This window comes from Leucopleurus acutus (assembly GCF_964270905.1).
Source record: "Leucopleurus acutus genome assembly, chromosome: 12".
In the NCBI taxonomy this organism is placed as follows: Eukaryota; Metazoa; Chordata; class Mammalia; order Artiodactyla; family Delphinidae; genus Leucopleurus; species Leucopleurus acutus.
The window spans coordinates 63,078,851-63,103,966 of record NC_139154.1 but is presented as its reverse complement, the minus strand read 5'-3'; the positions used below and the strand labels follow the sequence as shown (position 1 = coordinate 63,103,966).

The 25,116-nt window shown below is 33.7% G+C and overlaps 1 protein-coding gene across 3 annotated transcripts in view; it reads right to left on the bottom strand.

Annotated features, from left to right (window-relative positions):
* Nucleotides 1-5,265: 5,265 nt before the first annotated feature.
* Nucleotides 5,266-25,116, bottom strand: part of PPM1B (protein phosphatase, Mg2+/Mn2+ dependent 1B) — an 85,925-nt gene continuing 66,074 nt past the window's right edge. For 2 of the 3 annotated variants that reach the window (XM_082851890.1, XM_082851892.1), the window contains exons 4-6: nucleotides 23,661-23,772; nucleotides 23,210-23,267; nucleotides 13,001-14,053 (exon numbers count right to left, since the gene is read on the bottom strand). In XM_082851890.1, coding sequence (XP_082708016.1) covers nucleotides 13,748-14,053; nucleotides 23,210-23,267; nucleotides 23,661-23,772 — 476 coding nt within the window. In that variant the 3' untranslated portion in view covers nucleotides 13,001-13,747. Of the gene's footprint in view, nucleotides 12,154-13,000; nucleotides 14,054-23,209; nucleotides 23,268-23,660; nucleotides 23,773-25,116 lie in introns of those variants that run through there. The other variant, XM_082851891.1, reaches the window with a different exon arrangement.

Here is a 25,116-nt window from a genome sequence, read left to right as displayed (position 1 = left end):
AAAAAAAAAAAACTCTCTAAAAAGGACTCCTTTCTCAAGTCACCTTACTTCCCACCTGACAGATATTTGCTGTAATATAACTATATTAATTTTATTCGTAAGAACACCTTCCTGCCACTTGCTAGAAAGTTGTATAGAAGAGCACCCAATGTCTGTGATGTGAATAGCATCTTCTGGACGTGGCACTGTTCTTTTCTGTCCAGTCCACATGCTACACTTGGCCTCAGGCTGTAGGCCAAGTTTGTAGATTTGATTTTTTTTTTTAAATGCATCAGGGTTATTTTTTTAAATACTTTTTAAATTGAAGAATCATATACATAAGAATTAAAAGAGAGATGTACCTAAAAGAAGTAAAACAACAAAACAAAAACAAGAACCACAAGTTTACACAGGAAGAAATGTAACAAGTTCAGAATCTCAAAAACTCATAAATGATACAAGAAACACCGCAAGTAAAAATAAACACCTAAATTTGCATGGGCCTACAGGAATAGGGTCAAAATGAAAATTCCAAATAAGTTGAATTACACACAAGTGATAGGGCCAATAAGAACTCGATTTCCTATTTTATGCTAATGGAAAACAAGGAAACGATACTGAAAATCTGGGAATATTTCTGGGTGGCCCACTGTAGTTATACAGAAGTGTGGAGTGGGTGTTGGCCACAATATCAGAAAGGGTAAATGCCGTTCCAAGTTTTGGAAGAGGTAAAAAATGGGGACAACTTCTAGGGCCAGGAAAGGCCCTGGAATAGATCCTTATTTATAATGATAATGTTTTTTAAGCCTTTTGGAAGAGAACATTGTTCACTACGTACCAACAGGTTTGACTTAACTTCATGAACTTTTGGGGGCAGTTACTTGACTAACATTTGGGAAATGCAGGACTTCAGCAAGGAATGTAAGATCCCATGATATTCTTATAGACAAACTTGGAGAGAAACGGGCTGATAGATGAATCAGTAAATTGCTGAAATTCTTACCTAATGGGTGCTGATTAATAGGCTGGGCAATTTGTATCACATCAAAGAGAAGTTTCTCAGGCCACTGTCCTCAGACTTGTTTCATTCAATATTGAGTGTTTACCTATCAAACTTTGGAGTGACCAAAAAGAATAAGATAGCATATATATCTTAGATGAATTCAAAAATATTTCAAAAGGTTAATAAATCTAACACAAGAAAACTTAGAATAAATGAAGGTCCTGCAAAACAGGTTAAACAAAACACCAACTGCACAAGTGTAGGATGGGGAAAGACTATTAACATCAGTAAAAATAATTAACCTCAGAGACTGAAACAGTTTCATGTGGGTGTCAGAAAAGCTAGTTCAGTATTTGAATGTTAAATAGAAGAACAGAAGAGCATTAACTAGAACAAAAGATAACAGTTCTACTACCTATAAATGTTCAGTTCTGGGTTGTATACTTTAAGATACAGAAAACTAGAGCCTTTGCAGAATTGGGGTTTGAATGGTAAAGGCAATTGAAGCCGCAATGTATCAGTGAAGTAACTGGTGACAGAAAAGAGAAGATACTGGGAGTCATCATAACAGCCATGGTTAAATGCTTGGCCCCAAGGGGTTCATAAGACAAATGATAGGAAGAAACAGAACCAACCAGGACAGGCAGAGCTGCCCCCAAAATGGAGGTAGATTCTGGTCCCCGGAGAATTGGATCAGCGGCCCATTTGGTATTCAGGGATTTTCCAACTTTGAGATTTCATAAATATGTATTTAAAGATCTGTCCAGTTATAAAATTACTCTCTTTGAAGAATACACAAATGACAATTCTTCAGAACTACTATGTTAAAACTTTTGAGGATGTAAAACTACAAAACATTCAGTTTGTTTTATGGGCCACAATTTCTCTCTCAAATTGACAAACATTTGTGAGTGTGTTGCTTTCTGATAGTGAAATTTTCCCAAGTGTTAAAGCAGCCAGCATTGACGTGTAAACTTTTGATTGTGAAAGACATTTGACTAGCGTACTGTATACGCTGTTATACTATAATAGGGGACACTGTCTTAACTGCCAGATTCATGTGTGTCCCACCCTGAAAAAGCCAAGAGCCCTAAAAAATATTATATAAATATATACAAACATGGGTTCTTAGAAGGGAACTGCTTCCTTTTCAAAGATAATTTTACATAGCCAATCTTCCAGCTGTATTTAACTTATGGCTTTATCTATATAATTTAGATTACCCATAACTATTTGAAAATATGTGGCATGAACCTAATTCTAACTGATTTCAACTTGTCTTCGTTAAAGGTATGTCTTGGTACACTACACAAAAGCTCTAGGCATAATTACTGCATAGCTGAGATTCCCTTAAGACCATTTCAACATTCATTCTCAGAGATCACACAAAACATGAATAAATCCATGTAACACATGAAAGAAATTTGCTGTTCCACATAACTATATCCTAGAATCATCAGGGATTTAAAAAGGAAACTTTTTCATGATTTACCCTAAAAGAAATTATTTACTGTCTGTCAACATTTTTTCTATATTACCTCCTAGAATATTTACGTCAATTTTCTTTGGAAAAGCAAGAATTAACCTTGGCATACCATTCTGCATAAGGACCGAACCTGTTCTTTTTGTTCTTATACTTTTTCGTACCTTTCAATCTCAGAGTGGAAATAAAATCTCTCAGAAAGGGAATGTATATAGTTACTGTTCAGTCAGTCAATTACTACTCCCTGATTATACCAAGAAGGTATGAATTAAAAATATATTGGAAGAAAAACAGTTCATTCATAACACAATAAGAAATATAAAATAAGTAAATTAGCAAATGGAATTGTAATAAAAGGTACAAAAGGGGAGCTTACCTAGATGATGTATTGTTGTCCAAAAGGACTCTCTTTTGGCCACTGGAAAAAGCATCTATGAGAAAATACTTGAGCCAATTCCTTGCCTGATCAAGAAATTCACTACCTTCTATATTCCTAAAGGCAGGTCTTTGAAGTCATCAAAGTTAAGCTAAAAAGTGTCTAATTTAGGGGGGTTATTAAGATTTGTATTCATGTAGAATAAGCCACTTACAAACCTATTTCCCTTTACATTAACTATAAACACTGTACCTCATATTTCAGATGAGATCTGGGCGCCATAAAATCAGAGTCACAAGATGCTCTTACATAAACATTTAGAAATCCAGTAACTTCTGATTTAAATGGTGCTTTTAGAAGGGAAACAATAATGACTTTTATTAAAGCCTGCCCTTAACCATGAAAGTCCCTGGAATAAAAGCAAAAGTACTGCCAAGAAGCCACAGGTAATTAACACGTGGACAGAGCAAAATATGATTTTGAAGGGTGCAGCGATGTTCTTCTCTGCCTCCATTAATGAATGGGCTGTAAGATTAAAGGTTAACAGCAGTATAAATACTATAATTACATAATGTTGGGTTCGTTTGTCTTTCATGTTTACAAAAAACCTTTTTGTTCCTGTAATTTTAAGGCCTTGTAAGGTCTGCCAGCCACTGCCTTTCTTTTCACCAAAGTTCTCAACAGGTTTACAAGTGGATGTGCCCAAGCCTGCCATCTGGTGGAAATGATAGAAATTGAAATGGTTTTTGTAAGTGATTAAGTCAGCTGTCTACTAAGAAAGTATGAATTAAAAATACATTCTAAGAACCTTTTAAACATTTTTTTAGATTCCATATATATCTGTCAGCATACGGTATTTGTTTCTCTCTTTCTGACTTACTTCACTCTGTATGACAGTGGCATGGACATATATACACTACCAAATGTAAAACAGCTAGCTAGTGGGAAGCAGCCGCATAGCACAGGGAGAGCAGCTTGGTTCTGTGTGTCCACCTAAAGGGGTGGGACAGGGAGGGTGGGAGGGAGACGCAAGAAGGAGGAGATATGGGGATATATGTATATGTATAGCTGATTCACTTTGTTATACAGCAGAAACTAACACACCATTGTAAAGGAATTATACTCCAATAAAGATGTTAAAAAAAAAAAAAGAAGTCATGAGGATGTAATGTACAGGAGGGTGATTATAGTTAATAATACTGTATTGTCTATTTGAAAGTTGCAAAGAGTAAATTTTAAAAGTCCTTATCGTTAGAAAAAATTGTAATTATATATGCAGACAGATGTTAACTAGAGTTATTTTGGTGATCATTTTGCAATATATACAAATATTGAATCATTATGTTGTACACCTGAAACTAATATAATGTTATATGTCAATCATACCTCAATAAAAAAACTGTAAAAACTAAAAAAAAAAAAAAGAGACAATCGGAAAACAAACAAACAAAAAAGACTGGTTTATGTATTAGCTACTGAGGGAATAATGGAAAATATTACATTAGGTTTTTGCACTATAGTAATACTCCAAGTAAGTTCAATTTGTATTATATATTTACAATAAAAAGGTCAAAATCGTAAAAGAAAATATATGTAAATACTTACTCAGAAGGTGAAAAGGCTGTCTAAGTATACAACTGAAGGTTCAAACTGTTAAAGAAAATGATACAATTCTAACACTATTCAATGTAAAAATCAAGAGACACTTCTCAAAACTCATCAAATTGAACATCTTTGCAGTTTACTTCATGTAAATTTTCCTTCAATTTTTTTAAAAAAGTAAAACAAAAAATACACCCCACTCTATTCTTAAAACAGCATATGGAGAATAAAAGATAATCATTTTTGACCAAGGAGAACTATCCAGTACTCTTCAGATGACAGCATCTTAGCTCTCTCTAGTGACTCTCCAATCATAGTGATTAGAAAGCCTTTATTCTGCCTACAGGAAAAGCTGGCATAGGAACAAAAAGTTATTGTGTAAGAAAAAGCACAGACACAGAGTAGCATGATATAAGATTTTCTGGGGAAAAATCCTGTCATTGAGCTTGTAGCTTTTCAGGAATTAGGAGGTTTCAGTATCAGTTAGATGTGTTTTGTTTGGTCCCATCCATGCCTTGACATCCTTATTTAAACAAACAAACACACAAACAAACAAACAGTACTGAAAGGCAACTGGTGAACTCAGGAAAATAATTTGTGACATATGTAACAATAATGGCTAATTTCCTAAATACATAAAGAGCTCTCACAAATCAATAAAAAATGATCAATGTGTTAATAGAAAATAAGCAACTTATGTGAACAAGCTTTGATAAAAGACATACAATTACCAAAAAAATGAGAAAAAAATTCAATCTCACTAGTAATCAAATAATTGAGAATTAAATCAAGAAAATCACAAATAACAATATTTTACCCACAAGATTGGCAATGTGCAATACTGGCAAGAAAGCATAAAACATGAGCATCATTGTATACTGTTGGGATTATAAATTGGTGCCTGCTTCCTGGAAGGCAACCCAGAACAACTGAATTCATTTAGTTTCTGTATTTTACTTTTTAATTCAAAATTTTATTAAAAATTCAAACATACAGAAAATTACATAAAAGAATGTAAGACACCCTTACTTACTACTCAGATTTAACAGACGTTAACATTTTTATAACTTTATTTTTGAGGGAGGAGAAAATAAAACTCTCACACTTCCCAATGCTTCTGAAGTAACTACTGTCCTAAATTAATGTGTATTTTTCCCATGCATGTTTTATACATATTATGTGTCTATAAATTGTACCATACTTCATCAACTTTACGATTTCATTATTTTACACACCATTCCTTTATGTAAAACTAAGAAAAAATGTTGCCAATTAAACCATGAAACAATGCTTTAATAACACTTAGGATTATTTTATACTTATTGTAACAGAGGTTTTTAAGACTTAGACAAAACCTAATTATGAAATTAAAATATGAAGTTATGACAGGTTGGTGCAACTATGCCATGAGAGCTCCCTAGCCAATGGCAATTGTAAGATGCCATTGACTTAAGACACTTCTCAATTTCAAAGATACTAAAATATTAAAAAAAAAAGTTCACTTAGAAATATATTTTGGAGATTTAAGCTTTTCCATAAATGACATCCTTTTGGAACTTGCTATTTCCCTCAGCATTACGTTTTCAAACTATAAGAAGATGGCTCACCGCCTAAGGAAGCAAAGTCAGTAGCAACTAGCCACTTCTAGAGCACAGGAGTCTATTCTTATACCAGCCTTTCCCTCATTTCTCTAAGTGCCACAAAAAAAAAAATTGATCTATGCTAAAGAGGACTAGTAGGGAGAGTTATTCCTCTGTGGTAATGTCTGCCTTTAAACAGGAAAACTGTCTAGAGACAGTCACTTCAAAGGCCCAAGAATTAACATGTTTATCAGTTGGGGCTAAGGTGATACAAGTGAGGCACTTGCCTTGAAGACAAAATATAAGAGGTGCCTAAATTCGGTAATCAAGATAAATATTTTAATGCCAACAGTTACAAGAATCAAAATGAATGCAAAAACCATGACGCACGAAATATCAAAAAATTTAAAGTGACAATTATTACTTAATTTTCCTTTTGCCTTAAGCTCCAACAGAGCATGCCAGGGTACTTTTACTGGTCCAACCTTATTGGACGAAGGAAGGAGGTCAGAGTGATGCATGTGATACCAGTCTACAGTTTAAAATGTAAATATGCGGGACTTCCCTGGTGGTGCAGTGGTTAAGAATCCACCTGCCAATGCAGGGGACATGGGTTCGATCCATGGTCTGGGAAGATCCCGCATGCCGTGGAGCAACTAAGCCCGTGTGCCACAACTACTGAGCCTGCGCTCTAGAGCCTACAAGCCACAACTACTGAGCCTGCGTGCCTAGAGCCCGTGCTCCACAACAAGAGAAGCCACTGCAATGAGAAGCCTGCGCACCACAACGAAGAGTAGCTCCCGCTTGCTGCAACTAGAGAAAGCCCGTGCGTAGCAACGAAGACCCGACACAGCCAATAATTAATTAATTAATTTTAAAAAAGAAAATAAGGGAGAGAAGATACCATTGCCAGGAAAGCCAGCAAGAAGCGAGAATCAGTAGTGATGCGGCCTGAAAAGCAACTTACTCTGTATTAGTAGCTACACTGTTTTACTTCCAATTACAATGTAACATCCATAAGTCACCAGAACAATGGGCAAAAATAAACGTTTATCATTTTCATTAAGGTTTACAGAATAATCCCCAAAGTTGAATAGAAAAAAAAAAATCTTACACAGCAATTGAGCATAAAAAAATGACAATGCATAGGAATTCCCTGGCAGTCCAGTGGTTAGGACTTGGTGCTTTCACTGCTGTGGGCCCAGGTTCAATCCCTGGTCAGGGAACTGAGATCTTGTAAACCACATGGTGTGGCCATAAAAAACAAAAACAAAAAGACAATGCAAATTGTTATAATGTGAACCTAATAATTTATTTGCAAAAGCAAGTAACTCTCAGGATTGCTTTGAAATAACTTAAATTCTAGTCTTAATGATTACACTAGCTTTTGACTATCTTACAGATTTTACGCACATTGTGCATTGTTTTTTTGTTTGTTTTCTTTTGCGGTACGCGGGCCTCTCACTGCTGTGGCCTCTCCCGTTGCAGAGCACAGCCTCCGATGCCCAGTCTCAGCGGCCATGGCTCACGGGCCCACATATGGGACCCTCCCGGACCAGGGCACGAACCCGTGTCCCCTGCATCGGCAGGCGGACTCTCAACCACTGCGCTACCAGGGAAGCCCTGTGCATTGTTTTAATATGTGAAAATCACATGGTATTTTTTTAATAATACTATTTAGCTACCCAAAACAGAATGTGTCCTAAAATCTTTATCAAATGCTTTCCCTTATCAAACCAGACTAATTTCAAAATACAAATAAAGGCAATTTGGAAGAAGAAATATAAATACGAGATGTCATTTAAAAATGCAATCTAAATTCTGGAGAAGGATAAGATTTGGCTAGCAAAAGAAATACAGTGGACATCTTCAGGTTAACTTCAATGACTGAATTTGAATAAAAACTCAGTTTAACTCAAGCAACATAAATTGCTTGACAGACCATGAAAAGACAAGACCCGACTGAATCCTACACATCTGAGAATAAACCTGGCTTAGGGAGAAAAGAGAGTTGCAGTTATTCTTCGCTATCCAAACACACTTAAAACCAAAAAGTCAAGTAATAAGTATCTTAAGTAAATATTATAATTACCATGCCTCATAACTGGGCAAGAAATGTGTAACAGAAATTGAGTGCTTTTTCTTTTCTGTCCGCCCTAACCAGGGATCAAACCCATGCCCCCTGAAGTGGAAGTGCAGAGTCTTAACCACTGGACCCCCAGGAAATTCCCAAGAGTGCTTTTAAAAAAAAACACTTCCATGGTTAACTTTCCCCAACCTTGTTGAATGTTCAGAAAATTTTTAAATCTAACAACAAAAAAAATTCAGCATAAAACCCTGACCCACTTAATCACCATTAAAAAAGAAAAGTCCTGTCTTTATCTGGCCCACCTGAAATGACATCTCAGTCATGGTGAAATGATTTTATTTAAAATATGAATTTAAAAATTCAATATTGAAGTGAGACCTTCTCAAAGAAATAACATAAATCCACAATAATTGAAGACCTCTTAAAAGATTTAAATAATTCAAATATAAGCCATACAAAAACCAAACTCTACTGTTAAACAATCTTAAGTCATAAATTTTCCAAGTTGAAACCCATCATAGGAATTTTCTGGGAGAAAAAAAAACAACATAATATTAAAGCCTCCACCTTGTTTATCTTGCTAAGTATCAGTGTAACAGTAAACATATAAACACCACCTCTCTCCCCCAAGTAAATTTTATGTCAGATCTGTATGTCTTAAGATTCACTTACTATGACACTAATATTTGGAATAAATGACATTGTCAAGTTGTCCAAAAGGATGAGGCAGCAACTCTGAAGGTCTGGGGGTCCCAGAGAACCTTTCAAGGAGGTCCAAGAAATCAAAACTATTTTAATAATACTAATACTTATTCTTTTTCAAAGTACTGACATTTGCACTGACTGTGCAAAAGAAATGGTGGGCAAAACTATAGGCACCCCAGCATGAACCAAAAAAGTAGCATCAAACTAGTCAATTCCAGTTAACAATGTTCTTTAGCAGTAAAAATTTCATTACACCTCTACCCTTGAGTACACATCTTTTTAATATCCTATATGATGAAATGAGAAGTACTGGCTATATAGCATGCTGAAGTGTGATGGCTGTCTCTTATGTGATTATTTGAGATGTGTGCTGAACTAGTAGCCACTTTTCATGAAAACTGTTTTTACTTAAAAGAATGACTCACAGACTATGGTTGTTCAGCAGACATTTTCTCTGAAATGAATGAAGAAAGCCCTGTCACTTAAGGAAAACAACTGACAATATTTGTTGCCAATGATAAAATTTCCCCTTTCAAATGAAAGTTAGAATTTTGAAAAATCTGTATCCATCACTGTGAGCTTGACAGCTTTCTAACACTTAAAAGATTTTTCTGATGAGATCAGTTATATTAACATTATAAACACAGCATAATAAGATGTCAATGTTCTAAAGAACTGCATAATTCAATGAACCAGTATTTTCCAAATGACCAATGCATGATATTATAAAATCACGCAAAAGTCAAAGATCTACTATTCACACTGCAAGACAGATCAAATGGATTTTAATGTAACAAAGAACAAAACTGATTGATAAAGTTTCAGATTTCACACTGCAACTAACCTTCAAGAAACTACCCATTCCGAAGTTTTGATAATGTATCAAAGAGGAATATCCACAATTATCTGAAGCTATTAAAATACGCTTTCAATACATATTTGTGTGAGGCCAGATTTCTTCATATACTTCGAACACAGTGCCACACTGCAACAAATTGAAGGCAGAAGCAGATAGGAGAATCCAGTACAACATTAAAGGATTTACAAAAATGAAAACCAGTGCTACTTTTCACACTGTTTACAAAATAATTATTTTCATAAAACAATGCTATTTATGTTAACAGGTAATGTAAAATTTCTTGGTTTTAACTTCTAATACGATAAATATCAACAGATATAACCCACAAAAGCAAAAGTTCTTTGGGATCTTGAATTTTTAGAAATATAAATGGGTCCTGATACCAAAATGGTTGAGAACAGCTAGACTAGGGAATTCAGATTAATAAGTATTGAATATGGGCTTTTCTTTTGCTAACTCACACATTATTTATATTTCCAGGGCCACCAAACCCCCTAAGAAAGATTTTTTAAAGTAGTATAAAAAATGTTTTTGGAGTGGATAAGGGGTTACTTAGTATTGTCCTTTAGAGTTTGGTTAATTCTTACTTAGAATTATAATTCACCTACATGGTTCTGTATGAAATTTTTCACAATAAATATTCTAACTATATAAAATGTTTAAAATAACATTCAAAACTGGACTTTTATTTTTAAGTATCATATGAAATAGTAATATGTCACACTGTTTTTATCAATTCTTTATTTAGGTAACAAGTTGGTTATGTTCACTGCATTGTATGAAACATCACAATATCATACTGGAAAGGTACTATCAGTACAGGGTTGGATCAGAGTGGACAGTTTGAACAACAAACCATTTTGCATTCTTCATTCCCTAGCTTTTAACAACCCCCCAAACCCAGTCAAGGGACAAACAGCTTTTAACATTATCATGTAAAGCACTTCAACTTACAAGGCTAAAATCTAAAGAATAAATAAAATATGTTGTGGCAATAATTCCTTTTTAGACCAAAAATCAGGTGCACAATAAATCAAATGATCAAGAAAGCTGTATTCAAATGTGTGGCTCTCCAGAAACAGCTTCAGGAAAATGTTACAGAAAATACCATGAATTCCATTTCACACAGGACCAGATGATGACTCATTTTAACTACACACAAGGGCAATTACATCCTGCTGAAACACAATTTAAACAGATAGAAAATGTTTACAAAGCATCCACAACATGTAAACCATGTACAAATGGATACATTCATTGCTTCTCCTACCCCAATAGCTTCTTTTAGATAAATATTTCACTCTTCATGTTCAGCATTAACTGGCTACATGCAAAACTCAAAAGAATTCAAGGATTCAAGGTTATTGTAAAAATAGAATTAAACTAATAATCTTCAAGTACCTTATGTGACAGCCACTCCGTACCGTGCCCAATGTTATAAAATGAAAGGTTACTGAACCCATGAAAATATCTCTGTAATATTTCCTTAGATCTAAAATAGATAATTTTAAATGTATTTATAGTCATTTCAGTGATATTCTGAGCTTTTAAAATAACGTAAACAATTAAAAATTATACCAAATTACACAAAACTTGTTGTATCTTAAAAGCTGAAAAATTAAAACTATAGAAACCCACATGTAAAACAAAAATCACAATTTACATTATAAAGGCAAATCTCATTTAAAAAAATTTGCAGCAGTGAGATGTCAAAGCAAATTATAAATAGCCATAAATTAATCCATTTGGTTTCAAGAGGTTTTTCTAGTGAGAGTTGAAGGATGTGGTAGGTACATGCATAAAATTTGTAAAGGTTTATAATATTATTGCCAAATACACTTTATCTTGAAGCAGGCAACATTACAATTTGGACATTATTGGAGAACCCAGTTTGGTAATACAGGTAAAATTGGAAAAAAATTAAATAACAATTAATAATAAATATAAATCCTATAGTAAATTGCTCAAATGAAATTTTAAGTCACAGAGCTGCAAAAGGCTTCCAACTTGGTGAACTGAAAAAAGGAACATCTCATACAATTCTTTACTCTTACATGCTTATATGTTGTGTGTCTTGTTTAAAAAAAAAAAAAAACACATAATGTATCTTCAGAGTACAGCTAACTATATTCCCATGCACCTCAGGCATATTCGTTATTTGTGGTGAAATAACTCCATTGGTTTCTAGGGTCAAAAGTTCAATATAGATGTAACCAGTATGCCTGAGGTTGGCAAAAAATACTGTAGTACAGGCAATGCTACAAGTGGCAATTACCAGAAAACACAAATATGAACAAATGATGGGAAATGCTAATGATTTTCTGCTCATATCACAAAACGCTGGGAATCCACAAGAATATTTTTTCCCTTGTACTGAAGAAAATTGTGATTAAAAGTTTTTTTCCCCCAATTTTCAGAATCAAAAGCATTTTAGAAGGCTTATAAGGCTACCATGGGTCTTCTAGATCTCCAGCACCCTACAGGAAGAGAAAAGGAAGAATATTATTATTATTTACCTACACCACTTCCAGGTTGGATTGAACTTCAAAAGAAAACAAAATTAGATGAACAAGTTACCTTCCTTTCTTTGTTTGAAAAGGTAATTTTTACATAGAGGTGTGTGTACTATTTATTGTGTGTATACACACATGGATCTACCTAACATAGACAGATAACTGGTTGGGTTTTTTCTCCCCTTTCCACCAAATGCCTTCCTCTTTCTCAAACCACTTAAAAATATTCTGGCATTGGAAAAATAGATCAAAAAAACAACAGCTACATCCGAAGATTCCAAAGTTTCAACTGTACCTTAAGCAACTTTAGACACATGATAAATATAAAACATGAAAAAGATAAGTTGAAATTTCTACATACACAAAATAATTGTTTTTAAAAATACTTTCCCATGTGACTGAGTCATCTGTATTTTAAAAATTCATTTTAGCAAAAGTGAAACTCATATGTGCCACTATTTAAAATATCTTATAATTCTTGCATTTATATCTGATGAATACTTATAGCAAAACTCACAGTCTTACAATCTTTAAAAAGCTCATCACGGCAATTTTCTGACATGTCTACATGTGTCCATACTGTCCAAAGATTAATATTTTGTATCACAAAAAGGGGATAAAAAACAGAATAGATTTACTTTGAGTAAGCAAGACTTCTCAAAAATTTTTTCCTTTTAATTAATGAAAACCGCACCTAGCCAAAGTTTTCTAAATTTTATATACATACAAATGAAATTCGAATGAGTATTTTTCCAATATACCAAACCTGGTTGTTTTCAAAAAATTAATTTAAAAATAAGTACAACATGCATAGGTTATTCCACATCACATGCTTTATTTGGACTTAAACACTTATAATTTCATTCTAAACACTTGGTTGACATACATTTTGATGTATGTAGTTAGGCTATACAGAATATACAAACCAAAGCTGTATGAATAATACATAGGTTTTTCAAAAATTATGTCTCATAAAGAATACAGAGAAAGGAAAAATAACCACACATCCAGTACCTCAGAACTACTAAAAAATAAAACTACAGAGATGTAAAATATAAACAAGTCAAAGAACACACAAATTATCATCCTTGAAAAAAGAAATTACAGGCCAGCATCTGCCGTTCTTTGAAGAACTAAAATTACTAAAGAAAACATAAATTTATTACAAAGCTAACTATGAGTGTACTAATACGTGAAGCAGTATAATTCTACATTAACAAGTTCTTCCACAACGTAAAGTAATCTTGCTAATTGGTAATCTCTAATCCTATGGAGTATGAATTTAACTACTGACTTTAATAACTGGTAGCCTCATTTCTGGCATACAATATGAAATGACATATAATTTTATTAAATTCAAAGTACTCTAAATAGCCAATTTTAAACTATCTGATAAAGATGTATGCAAAGGCCTTCTTAAAAAACAAGGCTATATGACTATAATAAAACTAGTTTACCAAGATTCAAATAACAAAACGGTTATATAAATGCATACATTATACTTCCTAAGTAAAAACCATCAAATCAAAGATCACAAAAATATTACCACAAAGTAAAGTCATAGTTTTTCACCACTCATCTTTGTCCCTGCATCTTCAGTACAGCTGTCTAATTCAGCAAGATCACTTTTTGATTCGGTATGGCTTTCCTGCATTGTCACTGGGTTTCCAGCATCACTGTTCGAAGAAGTAGCTGTAGCAGCTTGTTCAGCAGGGTTTTCTTCTCCCTCTACTTTAGCTAGCCTGTAACTAGTCAGCATCTCCTCCAGAAGTTGTCGGTAGTTTCCCCTATGATTAATTCTCATTTGCCTGAGAGCTTCCACCAATTTCCCCTGTGATCCACTTTCCTCTGCTTCATCGGAGGCCTTTTTTTAAGATTCAAGACCCCAGTGTCAGTAGACAAACTAGGATATCACATGTATTTCATAACATATCACAGCAAAACACTCATTTCTCTACCATGAGTAATATAGTCTAAGAACGAGAACATTTCGTTAAATAAGTATCAAGTGTTACTTGTGTCAATTAACAAAATTTCCAATTGAAATATCTCAAGTAATTTTTAGCAAATGATCATGAACTAGTTTATGTTTTATTTCACATCGATATTTGAAGCTTAATCTGAAATTTACTTGGCTATTAAAATTCAACACCAACACAAGCATCTCCTAAAACTGACTTACTTAATTAAAAAAACAATACTTGGATATAATTATTTAGTACAAAAGGAAATTAGTGTTTAAAGCAATAGGAAAGGACAGAAAAGCAAGCCATTAGATTCTTCATTTCTGCTAAATGACAGGAAGGAGAGGAGATACAAAATGTAAAATTATATAAATTTAAACTAGATTTTGCGGGAATTGTAAAGCTTCTGTGGATAAAATTTCTATTTACTTTTTGTCTTTAAATATTTTACTAAAAACATCTCTAGATTAAAATAGACAGTCACTTTAATCATTATAATAAGATATGAATAGTAAACTACTCAATTCTTTTATATTTTATTGAATTTTGTAAAACCTACAGGTTTCTACAATAGTAGCTACTTAATCTTGTTTACAGAACAAGCTCTAATATCCAAGCTGATCATACTGATATGCTGACAGACTAAAAGCAAGTCAACCTTGTAATATGTGACTCCTGATGTGATGCGTTAGGGAGTACAAAGTTATGTCCTGTGTTCTTGCCGAAAATGTTTAATATGACTCTAATAAAGCTAAGTCCCAATTTACAGGAAAACAGGGAATAAAGAATCACGTGAAAGGGCACCACAAGGAAACAATCATATGATCCAGAATGTAGGACATCCTATAAAAAGCTGGCTTAGACTCTTCATGTTCAGTGTTAATGGGAAAAAAAATTGGGAGCTTCATTAAAGGCTTGCTTAATGTGCTTGATTGGTAACAACTGGACTAGACCATGTAACAATTATAACAGTCATTCTATGGGCAACTGGGAAAATTTGGACTCAATATTAGATAATATTAAATTTATTATCAATTTTCTTAGGTATAATAATAATGTTATGGTTATGTATACAGAAAAATGTCCTCATTCTCAAGAGCTGCATGCCAAAATATTTACAGCTAAAATATTATATCTGCAATTTGCTGTCAAAGGTTCAGTCCAAAAAAAAAAAGTCATCTACGTATACATAGAGAGAGAGAAAGCAAATACGGTAAAATGTTAAAACATGAGTCTAGGTAGAAGGTGTACAGGTGTTCACTTTATTATTTCAATTTTTCTATATGTTTGGAAGTTTTCATCATAAAGTGTTGGGAAAATAAAATACAAAAAGGTTACTGATATAGATGATCTGTTACAAACTCTTAACCATCTTTGGAGGCTGTTACTCTATAATTCTACAACAAAGATAATACTACTATAACCACATAATAAATGGCAATGTTTATTAGAAAAATCAGAGCACTGGAATTTTTTTTTTAAATCGCCCCTGTGGCAAAAAGCAAGAGGTGATACTGTGTATAACATATGTTTTATGTGTAGGTATATGTGTGTTCTGTCCATATTTTTTAGGATATTATTATGTAAAATGTCTGGGAAGAAAGGAAATACAGCAATATAAAAATGATAATAATGGGTAGTGAAGTTTCAGAAGCTTTATTTTTCTTTGAATTCTCCAATTTTCTACATCAAGCATATTAACTATCAAAATAACTTTTTTTAATTTGCAAAATTTATTGTGTGGAGAGAACATAATAAAGTGTGCTCTCTGTTAAGATTTTTCTCTTTTTTCCCCCCTTACCTTTCCTTCTGTACTAAATAAATGTTATTTCCCTAAATAAAGTTTCTCATTTGAATCTACTCAGGAAAGGTTAAGATGGAACAATGAGATAAATGCTTGCTAGTCGTAAACCTTATCAGTCTTTAATCAGGTCTACCAAAAGGAAATTTTCTATTTGAGAGTATATCACAAAGAACTTTTAATGAAGGGCATAAGACTCCTCTCTGCCCTCCAAATAAAAACCCCTCAAACCAACAACTCCCTTTGACAACTCCCTAGGACACAAACAAAATCTGCTTCAAGTGGACAGTTACACATAGAGAGCTCAACCTTGGTTTTACATCAGAATCACCTGTAGAATTTTCAAAATTATACAGATGCCAAAGCTCCATCCCATGATATTCATATTCAGTGGGTTGGGGTGATTTTCTTAAAGCCTGATAGGTGATTCTGATACACGGCAAAGGTTGAGAACCACTGATAAACTGTCTTACTTCTTTGAGCTTATTGATACGGTTGGATCAAAGGTTGTTGTATTTGGATGTATCTCACTCTCCATCTGACACATTTATTATTACAGTAATCATCTGTTTCTGTGAATTGCTGTAATAGTGGTAATTGGGGAGAGAAAAGTAGTTGCTTTATAAAAAACACATTAAAACCCAAACTGTAAATTAAGTAGGGATGGATTTACAATGGCCAATTGAAAAGAATTTGAGTTAATGACCACATTTAAGTCATTTTATATTATAGCAAATTACAGTTTCTTATTGTGCTAGATAGACAATGGATGGGTGAAACCTCTTCCCCAGCCATTTCATTTGATTCCTCAAAATAATGTTATACAACTCTCTCATGGATTCTCATTAATATCAGAAAAGGAATCTATTGTTTAGCTGCACCTTCTTTACCTGAATTCACACACAAAGCACATCACGTTTATAGATTTACCACAGCAATTAATTCCACCTTGCAACTGTTCACAAGTCTCTCCAAATCTCTGTAAAATCTCTGAGATAAAGATAATTTCGATTCCTTTCTGTATCCTCCCTACCACCTAGAGAAGGAAAATTAATGCCTGTGGCTAAGAACTTTATATACATAATCTCATTTAATCCTTACAGGTACCCTATGTAATAGATACTGCAACTCTAGTTTTTATAAGTGAAGAAACTAAGGCTCAGAAAGATTTAAGTTATTTGTCAGGGTAACAATGCTAGTAAGTGACAGAACTCAGATTTCTGTACAGGTGTAATTAACATCAATGTCCCTCTGAATGTTCTTTTGAATACACTATGGTAACAGTTTTTTCATACTAAGTGCCTCATATAAATAGACACTTACTAAATAAATATTGGTTAAAATTATTGTAGAACTGGACCACAAATTATTTCATATTGAAGTCTATAATGCATTTCCTTGTCACAGAAAAATTAATAAAATTATAGGACAAAAAATCATATTAGATGGGATGGTTTAAATTATTCTGCAAAATAAATTTAAGGCAATTACAGAAATGGGAATTTAGGACTTTTCCCTCAGATTTTGTTTTTAAGGTTTTACTGTCATCTAGACTTACACAGCTTGAGAATCAAATTTCTCATTATGAAAACACTGCCTTACACCAAATAAGACACAGGAATATGGATACATCAAGCAGAGGGCAAAGAGAAGGGGGGAAAAATTTTTTTAAATGGAATTTAACTAGCTAATATTTATTTGCAGCAATTTTTAAAAGATAGTTGTCATTAGTGAAATTCTTCAAATGATTAGCTAAAACAGTGGAGAGAAAGTGAAGAATGCTAGTATATTTACTATGTTTTTTGGAGTCCCATGCCCTGCTTATCAGGTTAAAAATAATTTTTAGAAGATTCTCAAATATGACTTCATGAGATACAATTAACAGTGACTAATAAAGAATCTAATAAATTATGTTATCTTCAAGGATCATGTAAACTTCAATCAATCTGAAATAATTTTAAAAAGTCACTTAAATGGTCAAGACCACATAGCTACAAGAAGTGGTATGTCAAATGACACCTTAAAAAATAGTGACTAGGGCTTCCCTGGTGGCGCAGTGGTTGAGAGTCCGCCTGCCGATGCAGGGGACACAGGTTCGTGCCCCGGTCCGGGAAGATCCCACATGCCACAGAGCGGCTGGGCCCGTGAGCCATGGCTGCTGAGCCTGCGCCTCGGGAGCCTGTGCTCCGCAACGGGAGAGGCCACAACAGTGAGAGGCCCGCGTACCGCAAAAAAAAAAAAAAAAAAAAAAAAAAAGAATTAAAAAAAAATAGTGACTAAAATTAGTGCATTTTCAAACAGTGTAGGTAGGTCTTCTCCATAAAAATGCTTTGACAAGTGAAAAAGTAAACAAGAAACAATTTACAAAAAACCTAGTATTCACAAAATCCTAAAACTGTGATATAAAAATATAATTGATCTATTTGAAATAAAATTAAAAAGAAGACTGTATATAAAACTTAATAATGTGAAAACAGAACAGGGAGATTTTGGGGGGCTTTTGTCCTGTCTTCCCTCCCCTTCTCAAAATCCAAATGCCTTAAAATGTTTTTTTAGTTAGAATAAAAATGAGTATTTAAATGAAAAATAACTAATAAGACACTGGGCTTCACTACTTAGTCTCAACAAGTTTATAAAATATTCCTCATCAAAAAACAGAGTATTTTAAGACTATTAAACATGAGATTCACTAAAGAACGGGAAATGATTTTTCTTGCACAACAGACAGAGGTGGGGGTACAGACACATATGTAATCTCTAAATATCTTAGAAAGGCTGCATGGAAAGGTGTAAAGGGAATAGTTTTTGGAGTCATTCTGAGTTAGATTCAAATTCTGGCTACTTGATTTATCTAGCTTTGCAACCTGGGCAAGCTACTCTGCACCAATTCTTAGTCTTCTCTGTAAGAGAAGGGTGTTGAGGAGATTACCTATAACTAATATTTAGATATAGATATATAGATATGACTTAGCACAAGTAGGAGTTGGGTAAATACAAGTTCCCCCTTTATCATTGGAAAATCATCAACTTACATAGCTACCTGATCAGTGGTATACTGATTCAAAAGCATCTTAAGTCTCCATTGAGGGAAGAAGTGAACCTTTTGGCATGGAAAATATAAAGCTCAAAAAATAAACTTTCCTTCTAATTAGTAACCTCATATTATTTTTTAAAATACATGACTTAAAGATAGTCTTAGCCATATATACACTACCAAATGTAAAACAGATAGCTAGTGGGAAGCAGCTGCATAGCACAGGGACATCAGCTAGGTGCTTTGTGACCACCTAGAGGGGTGGAATAGGGAGAGTGGGAGGGAGGCTCAAGAAGGAGGGGATATAGGGATATATGGGTACATACAGGTGATTCACTTTGTTATACAGAAGAAGCTACCACAATACTGTAAAGCAATTACATTCCAATAAAGATGTAAAAAAAAAAATAGTCTTGCAAACTACTAGAGAGAAAGAAACAGAAATATTTCTAACTTAACTAGTATTTATTGAGCTTTCAGTGTATGTCAGGTGAGAGAGCTCAGCACTGCTGTAGGTGCTGTGATATAGCCATAAACAAATCAGATGAAGTCCCAGATCCCAAAGAATTTAAATTCTAGTAATAAAACCAGACTAGCATTTTCTTAGATAAACAAGGACTTACTGTATAGCATAGGGAACTATATTCAATATCTTATAATACCCTATAACGGAAAAGAATCTGAAAAAGAATATATATATGTAAATACATAAACAAAACAGAAAACTGTGTATCACTTTGCTGTACACCTAAAACTAACCCAACACTGTAAATCAACTATTCTTCAATTAAAAACAAGCTAACTAGCATTTTAAAAGAAGGGCAGTCGGGGGAGGGGGGATTCCAGAGCCCTACCTTATATAACAACTTAAAGCAAAATGCAGTTTTACTTTTTCTGATCCTCTGGGTGATTATTCTTTTGGGAGTCACAGACTCCTCTGAGGAACTAATGAAAACCACAGACTTACTCTAAATCATTAAATAATGTGTATGCACACACATAAATACATTTGCAAAAACTTTTGGGGGATTCACGAACCCCTTTATTAAGAATTCATGCTTAACTCTTTTCTACAGATTTTGATTTTAAAGCTGGGAAAATATCAGTATTGCTTATATTAAGAAGACTGAACATATTCCAGAAAGTTGAACTAAAAAACAAAAATTTAGTAAAGCAACTTAAGAAGAGTCCCCTAAATAATGAACTTTCTGAATATATTTTAAATGATTTACTTTGACTTATATCCAACTGAGCTTTTAAAAATACTTTTATTAATCAAAAGATTTTTTTAATATAAGAAAAATGAATAAATCCCTATTTCTAATGGTACTACTTATAGGCATTCACAGCAGAACAATTCTATCTTGGACATAAAGTAGACATTTTAGGAATCTAAATAATCTCTGATTTACTCTGATGAGCATTCTTTTAAAAATATCTGAATAAAAAATTATTTTTGTTATTTAAAAAAATAACACCTCCCAACTCTCTCCTCCTCTGTATTTCTACCATACCTCTGTCTTTCCCATTCTGCAAGTTAACTACATCAGCCCCTGCCACTGTGTACTTCCTGGCAGCATCTTCCACATGGCACGGATCTAACCAAGCTGAGAAGCATTTATGGAGCACTTCTGTGTCTAACTCACTGCTATCGTAGGTAAAGTTAAGAGCTAAGAATTTAATCAAACCTCTATAAGTTCTTCAGTTTTCTGTTTCTTTTGTACTTTTTAGTACATTTCTTCTACTTGTGATTATGGTTCAACATTTTTCTAAGGTTGTGATGATTCTGAAAGGGTAAAGTAATGTTTCCCAAAATAGGATTCTGGGCTGCAAAAGTGAGTTTTTACAGTAAACAAGGAAGTTTCTCTAATCCACACATCTATCTACTAATGATGAGTTTATACTTATCATCTCTGTGATCATTTCACAACTACTTGACTTCCAGCATCTCTTTAATCTAATATTGCATATGTTTCTAACAGATTAAAATACCAGATACTCCTTTGAGTCTGTCATTCTTATGCTGCAAACACAGGGTGGCTCTACACTCTAAAATACAAAGTTCAAAAGGTGTGTCCAGTCTCTTCACAAATACTTCTGGCATCCTGAATTCTTATTTTTCACCATAGCAATTCTCTGCTCTAGCCAAAACGATGTCCTCTCTTTCAAAGATAGCTTAAACTTTGTTCTTGCCTTGACCATCCATGTGAACTATCATCATCCTCCTTTACTTTCTGCCATTCAAACCATTCTTCAAAACCAATCTTTTCTCTGAAAATCTGACTTCCCAAGCAATCACTGTACAATTCACATGGCAATTAATCACATTCTATATTTTGTCATTTCTTTTTATCCTTTAGTAAATGATGTGAAACCCTTTTATTAATTAATTTGTATGTTTATATCTACACTGCCAGGTGCATTGAGAGTAGGGATGGGGGACCATGCCTTGTTTCATAGTCTCCTCCCATATCAATTCATTACACGGTGGATTGTCAGTGTTTAGTCTTAGAAAGCTTATATATAAAGGTGATTAACTATACATCCCCTTAATTTATAGTCATATAATAATGGTCTTTAAGGCCAGTTTTATATCCTGAGCATCTCTTCTGAGTTTCATGGTTCTGTTGCCTATTTATTCACTGTTTATATAGCTACTATGTATAATAAGTATTTTCTATTTTTTAAAAAAGTTTAAAATTCATCCTTGGTAGATGTTAAACAGAAATTCTGAGTTACAAACTTTTTTTTTTTGGAGTAAAAGCTGCCAATGTTCTTGAGAGACCAAGAAATCCAGCAAGTATATTATGAAATAATTTTTTCAGATTACACACTGGGGTTGCATTTTCAAACACATGAGGGAACAGGAGTACTTACATGGCTAATAATGAATCAATAACTATTTGAGGTCTCATTTCCTCCAAACCTGGTGATGGGTGCTGTGTGGAACCTATAATCTAGCTGAAGAGGTAAGACTCTCTTTACTCTACCTCCCAATTACTACCATCTTTTTAGTTGTATCAACATCCTATCCTCACTTGTTTGGTTTAGGGTTCTTCAAATGCATCACATGACATATCTTTATTTTTAATTTCCACATCTTTGTATACAATTCTTAATACTTTAAGGGACGTGCCACAAAAGAGTCTCAGAATCACTGCTCCAGGCCAAGGTATAAATTCTGTTATTAGCAATATATAGTATCATTTATTCAACTAACTAAAATGCATTAATTATAAAAATTACCCTTTTTATCAGTATAACTTTTATTGTTAAGAAAAAAGAAATTATATGATATTGCTGTACAATAATGAACCCTGGAAAACAATGCAATTGAGATGATACATAATTTCTACCAGTGGCTGATGTCTCTCTCAAGACCTGCCAAGAGGAGCTAGAGACTTGGAGGGTGAGTCTATTTCTTCTCAACAAGTTTCATTACTATGTTTGGCTCCCTTAAATCTCTGAAGCATACATGTTAAAATTAAGTTGTTCATTTTTAGATGCCCAAAAGCTTGAAAACTCATAATCTGTCTCTGATTGAAAACTCATAACTTGTCTATGAGAAGACAGTTAGTTGAATTACTGACTTTGAAATTTAGGGCAGTTTTTTTAAAAAGGACACTGTTTTGCCTGCTTGTACTAGTATTAAAATAAAACAAAAAACTTACACAGGAGCAGCTGATCAGTATTTCTAAGGAAGGTAAAGGGACAAAGAGTTTTGCTCTGATGAAGCACAGCAGGATACAACAAAATGGTTATCCCAGTTCAACAGATATACCCACAGCACAACAAGAATGTTAAAAATGAATTATCCTCAGGTGTTCAACTGGGCACAAAGGGGCACTGAAAGGTAAAGGTCTACTCTTTAAAATAATAACATCACTATTGCTAACTTCCAGTGATGCTAACAGCCTGCTGGAGGAGAAACTGACATATTTAAAAGCACATTCTTTGTTTGCCTCAAAATTAATATTTAAGGGAGAAAGAGAAGGAAAGGCAGACATACAGGGAAGAAGTAAGTACAGCCCACACAAAAAGGTATTTGATGCCCATTAAATGAAAACAAACCTATCTACAAAACAGAACTTTATCTCTACCTTCCACTCCAATATATTTCCTTTAATTTTAACTGACTCCTTAAAACGAAAAGCAGTCATAATTTCCAGTATTTGTATTATAAAATTATTTAAAATACTTAAGAAATAAAATAAAGCTTACCCCATCACTTTCTCTATGTGGATTCAGCCTACTATAAACAGCTTCAATAACATTGCGCCTAAAAAGAAATATGCTTTAGTTTTATTAAATTACATACAGTTGTTAAGCTTCTGAGTATTTTAAATAATACTTCATATCTTAACTACACTCAAAAATTAATTGCTTCATTAAATACCTGCCAAGAACATAATATCTGCATTTCACTCAGAACTTGATCCTGCACAATCCATTTGTTCTCATTTACCAAGGAAAGAAGGACCTTCATCCTCAAACAGTATAATAAATAATGCCTTGAAAAGAAAATCTCTTCTCGATGAAATTTTAGAGTTCTTCTCTAGTATAAGAACTATCAACCCATTTCATCTTTAGATAATTGATGTACTTCTTACCAAAAATTATTTAATTACTAACTATAAATGAAGTCAAAATTTGTTCTTTTTCTTCTACTTACTTGCCGGCAAGACCTCCCCCAGGAGGCAAATTCGGGATATTTTCTGCAGACAAGATGCGCATGACATGGGCAAGATCAGGCATTCCTTCCTCACCAGACTTCTCCATAATTTCTGTAGGTTTTTAAAAAGAGTTCCTAAATTAATGTGATAACTCAGAATTCACACAGTGAAACAAGAGGTACTATTTGGTAGTACCTATTTTAAAATATAAAATGCAAATATTACCTTACTATCACAACACAAGGAACAAAAAAAGTAAGATAAAAAGTTATTTGCATATATATACTCATTTTAGCATTATTCATAAAAGCAGAAACTGGAACAAATTAAATGTCCAATAAAAGGACAGTTAAGAAAATTTTGGTATAGCCACTGAGTGAAATGGTTTATAATCAGTAGAAATGATCCCTATGAGCACAGCACAGCCACATGGAAAAACACTTTTGATCTATTATTTTATGTAAAAATATAAAAGTTATTAATGCTATAATTACAGGAAAACAAAAGCAATGGAAAGATAAGGACTATAAGAAGGGGAAAATTAAAAACTGTTTTATAGGTTTTTTGATACTTAGTTGTGTTCCACAATTTATTTAAAACAGAAAAGGAAAATAAATCTCAGAACTTGCTAATACTTAGAACAAAATAAAACATTTCCATGTTTCACTTATATTTACAATTTATGGAAAACAGATTTTTAAAGCATAATCATTTGGCCAGTATTAAGACATAAAATCCTCAAAAATCAGACAACAGCAAACTTACTTTTAAGACAACAAAAAAGCAGAGTCCTAAGCAGCCCTCAAGATGCAAACTCCAAACTGTTTCCCATGTGTCCCTCACAGGGACTTCACTGTGACCTTGATTTTCACTGCTCCCATTCAACTCTGCTCCGACTCCTACCTGTATCTCCAAAGGTGCTATTCAAAGAAACCTTCTAGATTTTCACATATACTTCCTCCCTTGGTTTGCAACACTTTTTACATCAATCCAACCAGCCTCTTTGTATGGTTAAAGTGTATTTATACTTCAGGTTTCAACTTTATGTGTCACTTTCTCAAATTCTTCTCTGACCCACACCTGGCATAGGTGTATTGCTAGATACTCCAACTGTACATGATATTTACTAGATCACGGACCGCAAGCTTCATGAAGGCAGGACTGTAATTTTTCTATGTTACACTTGTATCTCTACAGTGCAGGGTTTCTCAGCCTCAGCACTACTGATGTTTTTGACAATTTTTTGTTGTGAAGGCTGTCCTATGCATTGCAGAATGTTAAGCAATATCCTGGCCTCACTCACTGGACGCTAGTGGTACCCTCTCAGTCTGAGACCAATAGTGTCTCCAGACATTGCCACATGTCTCATGAGGGACAAAATCCATCCTCCTCCCCACACCGGCCACTGAGACCCACTGCAGTCTAGCACTTCACCAGCCAATTTTCACAACCCAC